The sequence below is a fragment of the Cetorhinus maximus genome, chromosome 5 (assembly GCF_964194155.1).
Source record: "Cetorhinus maximus chromosome 5, sCetMax3.hap1.1, whole genome shotgun sequence".
Classification (NCBI taxonomy): domain Eukaryota; kingdom Metazoa; phylum Chordata; class Chondrichthyes; order Lamniformes; family Cetorhinidae; genus Cetorhinus; species Cetorhinus maximus.
In genome coordinates, this window is record NC_135883.1 from 75,280,783 (window position 1) to 75,296,858 (window position 16,076).

At 43.6% G+C, this 16,076-nt stretch overlaps 1 protein-coding gene across 2 annotated transcripts in view; it reads left to right on the forward strand.

The window, feature by feature from the left end:
• Positions 1 to 5,544: 5,544 nt before the first annotated feature.
• eva1aa (eva-1 homolog A, regulator of programmed cell death a) overlaps positions 5,545 to 16,076 on the forward strand; it is a 424,094-nt gene continuing 413,562 nt past the window's right edge. Inside the window, exon 1 of one of the 2 annotated variants that reach the window (XM_078542065.1) lies at positions 5,545 to 5,826. In XM_078542065.1, the coding sequence (XP_078398191.1) occupies positions 5,721 to 5,826 (106 nt within the window). In that variant the 5' untranslated portion in view covers positions 5,545 to 5,720. The remainder of the gene's footprint in view (positions 5,827 to 16,076) is intronic. The other variant, XM_078542066.1, reaches the window with a different exon arrangement.

Consider the following 16,076-nt stretch of genomic DNA (forward strand, 5'->3'; position numbering starts at 1 on the left):
TGAGAACAGGGGGAGCAGTTTGCCCCTCGCGAAGTTCAATCCATCTTGCATTTTATCCTATTCCTATTATCTTTTTATCCCATCCTTTTCCTTCAAATAATACATTGTATATTCATATCCAGAATTTTGAATTTAATGAGAAATTTTCCTGTCAAATTCTGTGTTGAAAATTTCACAGAAGCATAATCAGACAAAAGTCATTAAGCCAAAGAAAGAGATATTGGGAGGGTGTCTAAAGGTTTGGTCAGAAAGATGGATTTTAAGAAGGGACAATAGAGAAGTACAGAAGTAGAGATGCTTAGAAGGGTATCCCAGAGCTAAGGATCTGGATTGTTGAAGGCATGGCTGCTACTGGTGGATGAAGTGAGTTTGAGATGTACTGGACTCCAGAGTAGGATGAACATAGAGTTCTCAAAGAGTTGTGGGGCTGGGCAAGACTTTGTAAATAGGAAGGGGCAAGACCATTAAAGAGTTTGAACACAAGGTTGAGAATTTTAAATGTGAGGTGTTGGAGCACTAATAACCATCATAGACCAGTGAGTGCAGTGATGGATGAACAGGACTTGGTGCTGGATAGAATACAGCAACAGAGTTTCGGATGAGTTAAAGTTCATGGAGGCTGGAGAATGGGAGCCTGACCAGGACAGCATTGGAATAGATGTCTGGAGGTCACAAATGCATGGATGGAAGTTTCAGCATCACAAAGGCTAATGCAAGGGCAGAGTCAAACAGTGTTATAAAGGTAGATGTAGGCAGTCTTTGTGATGGAAAGGATATGGACTTGGGAGCTCAATCCAGAGGCTAAATGTGATGCCAAGGTTGTGAAAATTCTTGTTAAGCCTGAGACAGTGGATGGGATTGATTTGGAATTGGTAGCAAGGATATGATGTTTGGCAGGGGCCAAAGAAGATGGGCAGAATTGTCCCAGATTTGCACTAAGTGTGGTAGCGGGCGGGAAAAAGGACATTTTACCCACTGGCCGCAATGGCACGTTTTTGTGCTGTATTGCCCGAATTCCACCTTATTAATCATGCATTTCCAAGTAACACGCCATTTTGTTGGCTGGCGGCCTCCGATTCGCCCACCATGCCATCACCTTGCTGCCTCCTCATGCCGGCTGCCATATTTAGAGTGCAGCTGCATGCACAGCTGTAATGCTTCTAACCCAGGATTGCTGCACAGAAGACATGGCCCCGAAAGGCAAGAAGACTGCAGCCCTCCGATTTGATGATGTATCCCTGGGTCGCCTTCTGGTCACCATTGGAGCCTGCCGTGATGCCCACTACCTTCACTCTGGCTGCAGGAAGCCCATCAGTGTCACCACTCTGGCTTTGGAGGCAGTGGCAGGGGTGGTCAGTGCCAATGCTGCACAGAAGAGGTTCGCCATCCAGTGCAGAAAGAGGACTAATGATCTCATCCGTGCCACCAAGGTAAGGCAACCAGTCGCAAGGTCATCACACATTCACTGGCATCTCACTCACTGTCTGATCAAGGGACATCACACATCTCTTACACACATTCACATTTCCATGTGGCCTCATCTGCTCTGGAGACTGCCTCCTCAGCCCTCACGCTCTTGAGGTCACTTGCACAGATCAACATGTGTCCCCACACACACCTTGGGATAACCCCCTTCCCCAGTAATGCCCTAGCCTTGCAGCATCTTCCCTTGCCTGAGGCCACTTCTCCCCCTTCCCCAAGCAAGCCAGAGCCCTGAAGCCATTGAAAAGCCACCCCACCTTATGGCTGATCTCATAAGTTGATACCTGACGATGAGACCCCTAAAAGTGATGTAGTGCTGTCTGTGAAGCCTGCTGCTGATGACTGCAAGTGTGCCCAAAGCAAAGCAGGTAAAAAAGCCTCAAAGTCCCAAGTGGAGTGCAGCTCAGCAGGTGCATGTTGCTTATGTTCAGTTGTGAAATACATCAGCGTGCAATCACGCCGATGTGCTTGGATGATCCAATGTGAGGGGATGATTCTGGTGCACTGGGCTTACAATGATATGCAGATGTATTACAATGTGTGGTGGCAGGAAATGTGGCCCATCATTGATGGGCAGAGCGGGCGATTGCAAATTGTTTTCACGATGTGATGAAATTGATTTGTGGCCTTCCCACCATAAGATCCGCTCACACCCACCATGACGCCAGTGGAAAATTCAGCCCGGTGGCTACAACCATATCTTAAATTTATATACAGTAGTATCTCATAAATAGTAAAACATCCCAAAGCACTTCATAATCAGATAAAAATTCACACCAAGACAAAGAAGAAAATATTAGAATAGAGGACTAATGGCTTGGTCAAAGAGGTAGGTTCTAAGGAGCATTTTGAAGGAGGCAAGAGAGGTAGAGAAGTTTAGGGAGTGAATTCTAAAACTTAAGCCTATATGGTTGAAAGCCAATGATGAGTTGAAGGAAGTCAGGGTGCAAAAGAGGCCAGAGCTGGAGGAATGCAAGGTTCTTAGAGGGTTGGTGGGCTGGAGGAGGTTACAAAGATGGGAAAAGTTATGGTCATGTAACTATTTTAACATGAGAATGGATGTTTCAAATTTTAGGTGTTAATGGACCAGGAGCCAATGTAGAACGTTACTGGTGGTTGAAAGGTACTTGGTTTGAATTACGAAATGGGCAACAGAGTTTGGATGAGCTCTTGTTTATGCAGGTTGGAAGTTGGAAGGCCAGCCAGGAGAACAACAAGAACTCACATTTATATAGCTCCTTTAGCATAGTAAAATACCCCAAGGAGTTTCATAGGAGCATAATCAGACTAAATTTGATACCAAGTCACATAGGGAAACATTAGGGCAGATGACCATGGTCAAAGAAATAGGTTTTAAGGAATACCATAAAGGAGGAGAGAGAGGTGGGAAGAGAAGGTTTGGAATACCAGATCTTTGGACCAAGGCAGCTGAAGACGTCTCTCCCAATGATGGAGTGAAGAAAATAAGGGTGCATAAGAGGCCAGAATTGGAGGAGTATGGAGATCTTGCAGGATTTTAGGGCTGGGAGAGGTTACAGAAGAAGGGAGGGTGAGGTCATGCAAGAATTTGAAGACAAGATGCATTAGAATAATCGAGTCTTTTAACAACATGAGGGGTCTGGATGGAATATATAGGGAGAAACTGTTTCCACTAGTGAAAGGATTGAGAACGAAAGGGCACAGATTTAAAATAATCAATAAAAGAAGCAAAAGCGATATGAGGAGAAACTTTTTTATGCAGCGTGTGATTAGGGTTTGGAATGCATTGCCTAAGACTGTAGCAGAGGCGGGTTCAATTGAAGCATTCAAAAGGGAATTAGACTGTTATCTGAAAAGGAAGAATGTGCAGGGTTATGGGGAGAAGGTAGGGGAATGGTACTAAGTGAGTTGCCCATCCAGAAATCCGGTGCAGACACAATGGGCCAAATGACCCTTCTGTGCCATAAAATTCTGTGCCATAAAATTCTGTGATTCTGTGAATTCTGTGAGTAATAGGTGAAGATTTCAGGAGCAGTGGAACTGAAGGAAGGGTGGAAATGGGTGATATTACAGAAAAGGAAGAAGGGTGACCTTTTTAAAGGAGACGATATAGGGTTGAAACCTCAGCTTGGGAGTCAAATAGGATGCTGATGTTGCAAACCGTCTTGTTCAAAGATAGGATGCTGTGATGGAGGTTGAAAATGATGGCTTCGGTTTCCTCAATATTTAATTGAAGGAAACAATGACCTAATCAGGACTGAATGTGGATCAAACAGTTTGACAATACGGAGGCAGTGCAACATTGAGAGGTGTGGTGGAGAAATGGAGCTAGGAGATCTCAACATATATGTAGAAACTGATCTCCATGTCTGTGAATGACGTCAGCAGAGGACAGCATAAAGGAGGAAAAGTAAAGGTCCAGATAAAGTTGTAGGCCTGTGTGGAGAAGCTATTGCTGGAGATGGTCTACCTACAGTAGATATTGAGCAAGGGCAGTATCACTGAGCTAGACAATGCAAGAGAGATGTTGGAGGAAGGTCAAGGGTTTGACTGCATCAAAGGCTGCCAAGTGGCAAAGTTGGAGGAGGAAGGATAGCTCTATGTTTATAGTTGCAGAAGATATCATTTGTCACTTTGTTTAGGGCCATCAGCAATGCACATCATTATCACCACAGGCTTTTGATCAACTTTCAGGGCAAGGAGAGGCTGAGTGGTAAGCTGGCTGGTGCAGCTCGGCATTGTTGGCTGAATCTTACCAGGGACTGTCATTGGTGCCGAAAGTGAAAGACATCCAACTAAGGACAGCAACCCACCCCCAAGAACTGCTGGCCCAATTGGAAGTAGCCAATGCTGAGGCTGAAGCACCAGGGATAGGGTTTCTCTATAGCTAGGCGCCCTCGAAGATAAGGTAGAGTTTGGGGAGGAAACTGGGACCTGATAGCAGCCCTTGATGATTGGAGTGGGGTGGGTGGTGGTGGCATTGTGGAGCACCAGCAGCACCATGGCCCATTGCTTCTTCGGGGCCCCTCTGTGGGCCATGGAGTTCCCAAAGAGGAGGCCACCAGGGTCCCCCCAATGTGGACAAATACTGCAGGGGCAGGAAGTATCCCTTAATTGCCCACTTGTGAGTCAATTGGCAGCTCAATAGGCAGATGCACTGCCAAATTTCCCACTGCTGGCCATACGCCATCGCAGCGGAAATACATCCCAGAAAGGCTCTCCTCCCAGCACGTGCCCCCGCCATATTGCCAGTCCTCCCGCCTCCCAGCCAAGGAAATTCATCCCTTTGTTTCCTGGTGGCCAAATTGCACAACTACATTCATTTGTTGCTCTGGGGATGCTGTGGAATTAGCCCCTAAACATTGAATTCTACAGCACTAGGAACTACAGATAGTCTCGAGCTGTTTCCCTCGAAACGGTTCTGTAATGTAAATGAACAGTAACATTCTTCACGGTCATGTTAAGCTTAAAATGACCATCCCTGCATGGCCAGTGTGCTACCTCACCAGCAAAAATGAGTATATTTTTCTGTGAATGTACGTGTGAATGAATGAATTTTTGAATGATTGAATGAATGACAGAACGAACATTTGAGACTCACTGGTAGTATTTTTTAAATTAATATTATGTACTTCTGTGAACCCGTGGCCTTAAAACAAGCTAACCAATTAGAAGTGCATTGTCTAGTAGCGAAGGGCTAAATGAAAGAACCACTATTTTAGGGAGAGAATATCACACGCGAATCATTGAGTTTTTCCTTAGAATTATTCTAGCATTGAAAATCATTGTTCGACTCCATGAAGCTTAAAATATATTTTGTTAAAATAAATGTCTGTGAATGAGACTACAGGTTGAAGATAAATACCCATAGTGTAAATAAATTCATAGAGTCGGAGACAAGGACCAAAATAAAACGATTAAAATACACAGTTGTAGCAGTGGGCGAAGGTAGAAAATTAATTCAGGAAGTTACATAGTGGCGTGCCCTGGAAAGGTGTGGGAGGGAGGGGCGTTAGGACCTGTCGGGAAGCTGCTTGCTCAGGTAGGAGCCTGTCAGTTTCACCCTCAGTCACTGAGCTGCGCTGCTCGTCCTTTCCTCTCTCTACACGCCCCCAGTAGCCCGCGCCGATCTGTGTTCCAGCAATGGGACCAGCTGGCACCACAGTGAAATACCAGCTTCAAAATATGACTTTCCGGAATGAATAATTGACAAAGAACAGGAACGCGAGTGTGGAAAACAAATCGCGATTGATTCAAGGATGTTTCCCCCAGATGCACGTTGCTCACGTTTGGATGCGATCTTGCTGAAAGTGATGGGTCTGGTTTGGCTGAGCAGTTTTGCTAAAACTTCTTCGGACTTTTCCGGTAGGTGATGACCAGCTAAGAACACATTGGTGGGGGAGGAGCAGCCAGATAACCCATTTGAGTTTTAACCATCAATCCTTAAAGAATAAATGTGTTTCCTTCCCAAGAAGGGAGGTCTCATTCAAGCTAATTATTCTTGTTTTAAATTGTTTTGAGGGGATGATTTACCTGAGTCTAAAAGTTAAAAAGTTGCAAACTGAAAATCAAATAATAGAGAATTTTTAGTTGAAACGTTCTAGCTGACAGTAAATCTAGCTTTGTTTAAGCATTGGGAAACAGAACAACAAGGTCATTTATTTCCTATGTATACATTAAAATTGATGTGTTTTAAGAATGAAGAAAATCTTACATATGATTTTCAAGCTAAGGGATTTAAAGATGCATCTCCTTCTGATGGAATAACCCATAATTCAAATTTCAAATATGATTCTGCCGTGAGACTCGAAACAGTGTCTTAAGTTCAGTTTTCCAGTAATTTTCCTGAGTGTCAGTCTTCCTGAGGTTGTGAAAGGCACCAGACCAATACCCGGTTCTTCCTTTCTGTTATCTCAGTAAAACTGTCCTTAATGACAGCCCCATTTCCCTTAATAACACCACAGTGAATTTAATCTTACTCGTCAAAATCGCTACAAAATATATATTTTTAAGAAATGTGTTGGCAAAACGTGTTTAGAAGATAGTTTAAATAATATCTGCCACATCCCAGGGAGACTTGAACTATGAAGGCTTGATACTTTCGATTTAGTTTGAATAAGTTTGTCCAGCCGATCTCTGCAGAAAACATAACGAAGAACACTCAGACCATTCTCTCATTTGGATATCATATCCAAACCTCAGATCCTAAATTTCACTTCAGTGCTTTGCATTTTCAATCAAGGACGCACAAAGTTCAGTATGCTGAGGATAAGGCGAATCCCGCTCCACTTTCTCTCTCATATCAAAATTTTAATGACGAATTACACACAGCAAAAAAAAAGTTTTTATTCAGGATCGCTACAAAACTCAAACTGCAGCAAGATGTTGGCCAGATTTGCTATTAGTTCCCTTGCATGCCTTTGTGGATCTCCTGGGGTGTTTTGCAGAGCGAGAGAAGATGCATTTGTTTAATAATGAGTCGTTTAAAATGTAAACCATCCATTGTCACCTATCCGCTAATTGGCTATGTCTGTTTATTCGGGCTGACCACTTTAGCTGTGTGCGAGTCTGAAGACAAAATCGCCCTTTGCCTTTAATCAGACCATAATAAAAACAATTTGTTTGACAAGCTCTTTTCAGATGATTATCGAGGGGATCTACATGCTCACCGATTTTGAATGGTCTTTAAACAGACTTTGATATTGAGTTTGCAAAAGGTGAGGTGTATGCTCGTTTCCTTGATAGGTAGATTTAACGTGTGACAGCGGGAGAAAAACATGCTGGAAGCGTTTAGTGTAAATCTAAGATAATGATTGCCAGAAAGGAAATTACAAGGTACTAAGTAGAAAGTGTCCTTTCACCACTGGAACCTGGATTTGAATCCCGTCCAAAATAGTGAAATGAAAAACGCCTGCTGTTTCTGCTGACTATCAGAATTGATTTGAATTTGGGCACTCCGAAGAATTAAGGATGTTTATGGTAGAACGTAGGAAAACTCACTGGTGCAGCAGGGGGTGATGCTGTTCTAAGATTGAAGGTTTGGGTGTATTGTTTAGGCAGGGCATGGCGAGTTTAACTCTGCATGTAGCTTGTCTTGTTCCTGACCTGGGAATGCTAAATGTTAATAGAATGGACAAAGTACTCTTTCCTATAACAAAATCCTTCAGCTTGAAGGGGGTAAAATCATTAAAACAATTATACAGTCTTGTAATGGATGAACTTAGGATTTTTTACTTTGCCATCTGAATGCTGAGGATGTTTTGACATGGAAGTTTGAAAATGTCAGTTAAATTTGAAATAGAGGGAACACAACATTATAATCATATGCCATAGGACTGGAAGGTATATTTAACAGATTACATAAGAACAAACTACAGGAAAATGAATAACCTGATATGTGTTATGGATAATGAGTGGTTGGAAGAATTTAGAAGACAATGGCTGGAATTTTTTGGAAGTGGCAGGGGTCCTGCTGCCGGGGCTGAGAGCAGGGGGAGGGGCCAGCTATGGCATGCAGTGGGACCCAGGGCTGCATTTTACTGCAGCAGCCAATTAAGTGACTGCCATCTTATTAAGGTTGGTGGGCTAGTCCTTAAGAGCTGCCAGCCTAATCAGAGAACTGACAGCTCAGCAATGCCACCAGGAGCAGTGATCACTGCTGGGGCTGCAACTACAGGAAGAGGACACAACCAATGTTTGCACATCCTCAAAGCCAGGTAATTGGTTGCTGGGGCCAATCAGGCAGGCCATAGTGAGGGAAGGAGGTTCACTGAGAGTAGGTGGTGCTAATGCCACAGCAGTGGCCTTTGAGGCTGGGGTCTGCTCTGTGGGCCAACGAGTGCCTAAGCCAATTTGATTTACTCCATGATATCAATAAATGGCTGAGTGCACAGAAATAGCTGTGGGCAGTAGTGCTGAAGACTTGTGTTCCAGAACTAGTCATGCCCTGAGCCAAGCTCTACCAGTACAGCTACAAAACTGGCATCTACCTGACAAAGTAGAAAACTGCCAAGGTATGTTTTTTGTTCACATAAAGCAAGACAAATATTAACTGGGATAGTATTAGTGTGAGAGGAATGGAGAGGACAGAATTCTTAAGGGGCATTCAGGAGAAAGTGTTTGGCCAGTATTTAGCAAGTCCAACAAAAGAGGGCATGGTTCTGGATTTAGTTTTCGGTAATGAAGCTGGGGAGGTGTAAAAAGTGGCAGTAGGGGAGCATTTTGGTGGTAGTGATCATAATTCGTTTAGTTTTAACATAATTATGGAAAAGGACATAGAACAAGAGTTAAAGTTCTAAATTGGCGTAAGGCCAATTTTACTAAGCCGAGAAGTAATTTAACAAAAACGGACTGGAAACAGCTACTTGAATTTAAATCAGTTTCAGAGCAGTGGGAAGTATTCAAAGGGGAGATTCAAGGGGTTCAGAGTAAACATGTTCCTAGAAAGAAAAAGGGTGGGATGGCCAGATATCTAGTCCCCTAAGTGTCAAGGAGCTTACAGGGTAAGATACGGTGGAAAAGGAAAGCTTATGTGAGACACGGAGAACTCAATATTATGGAAAGCCGTGAGGTGCAGGGGTGAAATCAAAACAGAAATTAGGAAAGCAAAGAGAGGGCATGAAAGAATATTGGCAAGCAAAATCAAGGTGACCCAAAGATGTTTTATCAATACACTGAGTAGGAGGATGGCTAGGGCCCATAAAAGACTAAAAAAGCAACCTATGAGTGGAGGCGGAAGATGTGGGTATGGCTCTTAAAGAATACTTTGAGTCTGTGTTCACAGAAGAGGGGGACAATGCAGCCATTGTAGTTAAGGAGGAGGTGTGTGAAGTATTGGATGTGATAAACACAAGGAGAGAGTAAGCATTAAAGGGATTAGCATCCTTGGAAGTGGATAAATCACCAGGGCCGGATGAAATGTACCACAGGCTGTTAAAAGAAGCCAAGAAAGACATAGCTGGAGGTCTGACCATCATTTTCCAATCCTCACTGGATACAGGTATAGTGCTGAAGGATTTGAGGTCTGGAAATGTTGTACATTTGTTTAAAAAAGGGGCAAGGGATAGACCAAATAATTATAGGCCAGTCAGCCTGGCCTTGGCAGTGGAAAACTATTGGAATAAATTCTGAGAAACAGGATAGACTGTAAATTAGAAATGCATGGATTAATCAAGGACACTCAGCATGGATTTGTTAAGGGAAGGTTGTGTCTGACTAACTTGATTGAAATTTTTGGGGAAGTAACAAGAAGGATTGACGTGGGTAATGTAGTCGATGTGGTCTACGTGGATTTTAGCAAGGCTTTTGACAACGTCCCCCATGGCAGACTGGTTAAAAAGTAAAAGCCCATGGGATCCAGGGGAATGTAGCAAGCTGGATACAAAATTGGCTCTGTGGCAGGAAACAAAGGGTAGTTGTTGATGGTTGTTTTTTGCAATTGGAAGGCTGTTTCCAGGGGGTTCTGGAGGTCTCAGTACTGGGTCCCCTGTTTTTTTTGTGGTATATATTAATGATTTAGATGTAAATATCGAGGGAAAGATCAAGAAGTTTGCAGGTGACACAAAAATTGGCTGTGTGGTTGATAGTAAGGAGGATTGCTGTAGACTGCGGGAAGATACTTGCCAGAGGCAGAAAAGTGGCAAATGGAATTCAACCCAGAGAAGTGTGAGATGATTCATTTGGAGAAGTCAAACAAGGCAAAGGAATACACAATAAATGGGCGGATACTGAGAGGTATAAAGGAAGTGAGGGACCTTGGAGTGAATGTCCACAGACCCCTGAAGGTAGCAGGACAGGTCGATAAGGTGGTTAAGAAGACATATGGAATTCTTTATTAACTGAGGCATAGAAAATAAGACCAGGGAGGTTATGCTGGAACTGTTTAAAACATTAGTTAGGTCTCAACTTGAGTACTATGTGTAGTTCTGGTCACCTCATTACAGAAGGGGTGTAATTGCACTAGAGAGGAGATTTTCAAGGGTGTTGCAAGCAGGGCCAGGGAGAGAAATTATGGGCCCCAGTGCTTCTTCTGTTTCTGGGCCCCTTATTCCCACCAGATTTTAACCCTCCCCCTTCATCGTGTATGACTTTTTTCGCCTTTCAAGACTCCGCAATCAATTCACCATTTTTTCCCCTTTCAAGACTCCGCAATCAATTCACCAAACAATCACAGAAAGGTCCTAGTAAAATGATAGCTCCCATTGTTGGCACCTGGTCACAAATATCGCCTGATTATATATGCAGCATGGGTCATTCATATTCAGAGCAGCAACAAGTATAATGCAGAGTTAGTTTGTGTGCACCCACTTGGTGATTTCACTGCAACTATTAAACCAGAGAGTACAAATTTTACTTTAACAGCATCGTGCAATATTGTTAATTTGACAGGAAAATATCCCATTAGTTATATATAACACTGCAGATGATGGCACTGATTTTGTGACTGCTTCATGAACACGTTCTGCACATATATACACTGTGACAGTAAATTCAAATTTGGGGGAAAGATTCAATACCTGCAACCAAGATTGCAAAAACACCTCTCGGGTTTTGTTTTGCATATTTCAACTACCTATTCTGTATAGAAAGACGGTCTTGATGCTATAGCTCGTATTGTCTAATTGTTAGAAAGTTGTACAAGGGGGAGAGGGGAGTGGTGTCATTCACTTGCTGATGCCTGCTGCCAAAGCTCCCTCCTACCTCCACCCGCCCCCCCCCCCCCCCCCCCCCCCCCCCCCGCCGACACAGCACTCACTCACCTCACTCAAGATAAGTCAGGTATCACTCGGTGAAGTTCCAGTTCCCTGGGAGTCGCTAATGTTGCGGACGTGGACGACAGCCAGGTCCAGTCTGGCACAAGGCTGAGTGACAGCTCCCCTGGACCTGCACCCTGCACCCCCCAGGCCTGCTCCTGCCTCATTACCAGCGGAGACTCCCTGCTGCTCTTTCATTTTCTGCTTCTTTTCCTTATCCTTCCAAAAGATGATGTCACAAATCGTTCAGTGCAGCTGAAAGACTCCTGCATAGTGGCCTTAACCTTTTAGGCCCTTGAATTTGATGCTGTTGAAAACCCTAATGATTTATAAAGGTATACAAACAATTACTTACGCCAACAGAAACGGTGTTCTGAGGATCTCCCTGGGCACTTGTCCCTCAAGAATATTAATTTTATTTTAAAGTAGTTTTAAGTTCAAAAACACAATTATTTATCTGATTCCCTTGAAACCATAAACAGACAGGTTTCCATTGAAGCCTTAAACAGACTAGTTTCGATTCCAGCCATTTTAACTACCTTCCCCCCCAAAGGATACCTGCAAAATCTGAGAGCCCAAGAAACCTTTGCTGCTTTGCCTTTCATCCCTGCACTCATTTTGATATTAATCTTTGTCCAACTTTAGCCCGCCATTGCCCATGTGATTACAGAGGAGATTTATTTTCAACCCTCCCTCTGGCCCTCTCTCTCCAACCCCCTCTTCCCTGGTCTTACCATCTCTATATGCACATCTGCTTTTTTTGATCGTCCTTGTTTCCTTTTTTTCCCATGAGTTGAATTCATAAATCCCAGAGTAATTGATTTAAAACAAAATCTATATTCACTGAAGATTATTAGAAGAATTTTTGTGGGCCAGAGCACAAGTGGGAGAAGCAGGATCTGTCATTGGCGGAGCAGCACTGTCTTTTCTGTGCCTGCTGTTCCTCCAATCACTGCTGTGCTGTCAGTTTGACCTTTGGGCAGCTTTGTGGTTGACTGGCTTAAAAAAAATAGGAACCACGAAGCTGCCCACAGGTCAGATGCGGCAAAGCAGTGACTTAGTAAAACTGACCTGAAAAACTGGCTTTAAAAAAAATTGGAATTGTCAGGTGGACGGTTCCGATTTTTATTAAAGCCGGTCTTTCAGAGCTGTTTTTCTGCCTCTGGCTGCTCTGGTTGGATGACTGCCGTTTATAGCACTGAGCCCAGGCCCCGGTGTTTGTACCAGTTGCACCCACCTTTCTCAGGCGCTGGTTGCCTGGACTGGAAAATTGCAGCTGTAAGGAAAGATTGGATAGGCTGGGGCTGTCCTGGGCACAGAGGAGGCTGAATGGAGATTTGATTTAGATGTACAAAGTTGTGAGGGGAGTGGATGGAAGGACTTATTTAGCTTAGTAGAAAGGTCAGTGACTAATAGGCATAGATTTAAAGTGATTGTTAGAAGGATTAGAGGGAAGATGAGGAAAACCTTTTTCACTCAAAGGGTGGTAAGGGTCTGGACCTCACTGCCTGAAAGGGTAGCAAAGGCAGAAAACATCATCTCATTTAACAGGTGCCTGGATGTGCACCTGAAGTGCCGTAACTTGTAGGGCTACAGATCAAGTGCTGGAAAGTGGGATTAGGCTAGGCAGCTCTTTTTATTGGTCAGTACAGACATGATGGGCCAAGTGGCCTCGTTCTGCACCATTAACTTTCTATGATTCTAAATTCAATCTGGCCAATTACTGACCCATCAGTCTACTTTCAATCATCAGTAAAGTAATCAAAGGTGTTATCAACTGTGTAATCTAGCAGCACTCACACAGCAATAGCCTGCTCACTGATGCTCAGTTTGGGTTCCACCTGGACAACTTGACTTCACCCCCTTTTTACGGTCTTGAGCTGAATTCCAGAGGTGAGGTGAGAGTGACTGCCCTTGACATTAAGGCTGCATTTGACCCTGTCTATCATCAAGGCGCCTTAGCAAAACTGGAGTCAGTTGGAATCAGGGGAAGTCTCTCCACTGTTTGGAGCCATGCCTAACTCAAAGGAAGATGGTTTGGCTGTTGGGGGCCAATCATGAGTTCCTCAGCGCAGTGTCCTAGGCCCAACCATCTTCAACTACTTCATCAATGATGTTCCCTCCATCATAAAGTCAGAAATGAGGATGATAAGTGCACTGTGTTCAGTTGCATTTGCAACTCCTCAGATAATTAAGCAGTCTGTGCTTGCATTCAGCAAGATCTGACAACAGTCAAGCTTGGGCTGATAATTGGCAAATAACATTCGTGCGTTACAACCCCCCGGATGTTGATAGTTGGGGATTCAGTGATGGTAATGCCATTAAACAACAAGGAGTGATGGTTGGATTCTTGCTTGTTGAAGATGGTCATTGCCTGACAGGTGTGGCATGAATGTTCCTTGCCACTTGTCAGCCTAAGCCTGGATATTGTCCAGGTCTTGCTGCGTTTGGACATGGGCTGCTTCAGTAGCTGGGGAGTCGTGAATGGTGTTGAACATTGTGCAATCATCAGCGAATGTCCTCACTTCTGACCTTATGATGGAAGGAAGGTCATTGATGAAGCAGCTGAAGATGGTTGGGCTGAGGACACTACCCTGAGGAACTTATGTAGTGATGTCCTGGAGCTGAAATGACTGACCTCCAACAACCATAGCCATCTTCCATCGTGCTAGGTATGACTCCAACCCCAGCAGAGAGTTTTCCCCCGATTCCCATTGACTCCAGTTTTGCTAGGGCTCCTTGATTCCATACTTGGTCAAATGCGGCCTTGATGTCAAGGGCAGTCACTCTCACCTCACCTTGGGAGTTCAGCTGTTTTGAGCCAAGGCTGTAATGAGGTCAGGAGCTGAGTGGCCCTGGTGGAACCCAAACTGAGTGTCAGTGAGCAGGTTATTGCTAAACAAGTGCTGCTTGATAGCACTGTTGATGACCCCTTCCTTTACTTTACTGATGATCAAGAGTAGGACTGATGGGGTGGTAATTGGCTGGATTTGTCCTGCTTTTTGTGTACAGGACATACTTGTGCAATTTTCCACATAGACAGGTGGATGCCAATGTTGTAGCTGTACCGGAACAGCTTGGCTAGGGGCACAGCAAGCTCTGGAGCACAAGTCTTCAGTATTATTGCCGGAATATTGTCAGGGCACATAACCTTTGCAGTATCCAGTGCCTTCAGCCATTTCTTGATATCACATGGAATGAATTTTATTGGCTGAAGACTGGCATCTTGATGCAGGGTACCTCCGGGGGAGGCCGAGATGGGTCATCCACTCGGCACTTCTGGCTGAAGATTGTAGCAAATGCTTCATCTGCCTTATCTTTTGTACATCATTGAGGATGGGGATATTTGTGGAGCCTCCTCCTCCAGTGAGTTGTTTAATTGTCCACCACCATTCGCGACTGGATGTGGCAGGACTGCAAAGCTTAAATCTGACCCGTTGGTTCTGGAATTGCTTAGCTCAGTATATCACTTGCTGCTTATGCTGTTTGGCACGCAAGTAGTCCTGTGTTTATAACTTCACCAGGTTAACATCTCATGTGCCTGGCACTGCTCCTGGCCTGCCCTCCTGCACTCTTCATTGAATGAGGGTTTATCCCCTGACTTGATGGTAATGGTAGAGTGGAGGATATGCCAGGCCATGAGGTTACAGATTGTGTTCAAGTACAATTCTGCTGCTGCTGATGGCCCACAGCACCTCATGGATGCCCAGTCTTGAGTTTCTACGTAAAGGGCTAGAAATATGATGCCCTCTTTCACAAACATCCTTTGGATGCTAACCCAATTAATAACTCAAAACCTGAAATGGATAGAATTTTGCTCACCAAAGGTATTAAAGGGTTTGGAGCCAAGGTGTGTGTATGGAATTAGAATACAGATCAGTTATGATCTCATTGAATGGTGGAAAAGGCTCAAAGATCTGAATAGCCTACTGCTATTGCTATGTCCCAGCTTGATATTGGAAATACCCAAACATCGAGCTACTTAGAAGACCCATTCTCTGGAGTTTCGGAGAAAGAGAAGTGATTGTATTGGAATGTATAAAATTCTTAAATGGTTTGACCGGGTGGATGCTGAGAGACTGTTTCCGTTGCCTGAAGGTTCTGGAACTAGTGGTCATAGTCTCAGGACAAGAGGTTGGTCATTTAGGATTGAGATGAGAAGTTTCTTCACTCAGTGTTGTGTGTGTTTGGAGTTTTCTACTTCAGAAGGCTGTGGGTGCTCAGTTGTTCAGTATATTCAAGATTGGGATGAATAGTTTTTTTGGACTCTAAAGGAATCAAGGGATATTGGGATCTAGCAGGAAAGTGAAATTGATATAGAAGGTCGGCCATAATCTTGTTGAATGATGGAGCAGCCTTGAGGGACCATACAGCAGACTCCTGCTTCTTTTTCTTATTGAATCCGTTTTCTTTGCTCTCTCCCACATCCTTCCAATGTTTTTCTCCAAGTGAATTATCTATTTGCTGTGAATGACTGTTCAGTAGCTCCTAGTTGCATTTCATATTTTAATAACCCCTTGTATGAAAAAAAATATTTAAACTTTTCATATTAAACTTTTCTATTAATCCTAGTTGTTTCTCTTCTTACAAATTCACTAACCCAGTTGAAATATGCTTTGATATTTATCTTTTCAAATATCTCAAAATGTTGTACATCAGTTAGGTTTCCCCTTAATCACTGCTGCAGTTATTTCACTCCCAGTTTTCAAATCTCTCATAACTATCATTATCCTTGGATCATCCTAATTAATCTATTTTGTATATCTTCTGTGACTTCAACTTCATTTCCATAGTATGGTACCAAAACTACACATAGCATTCGGTTGTGACCCAACAAATGTGTTGAGCAGAATCATTTTCTAT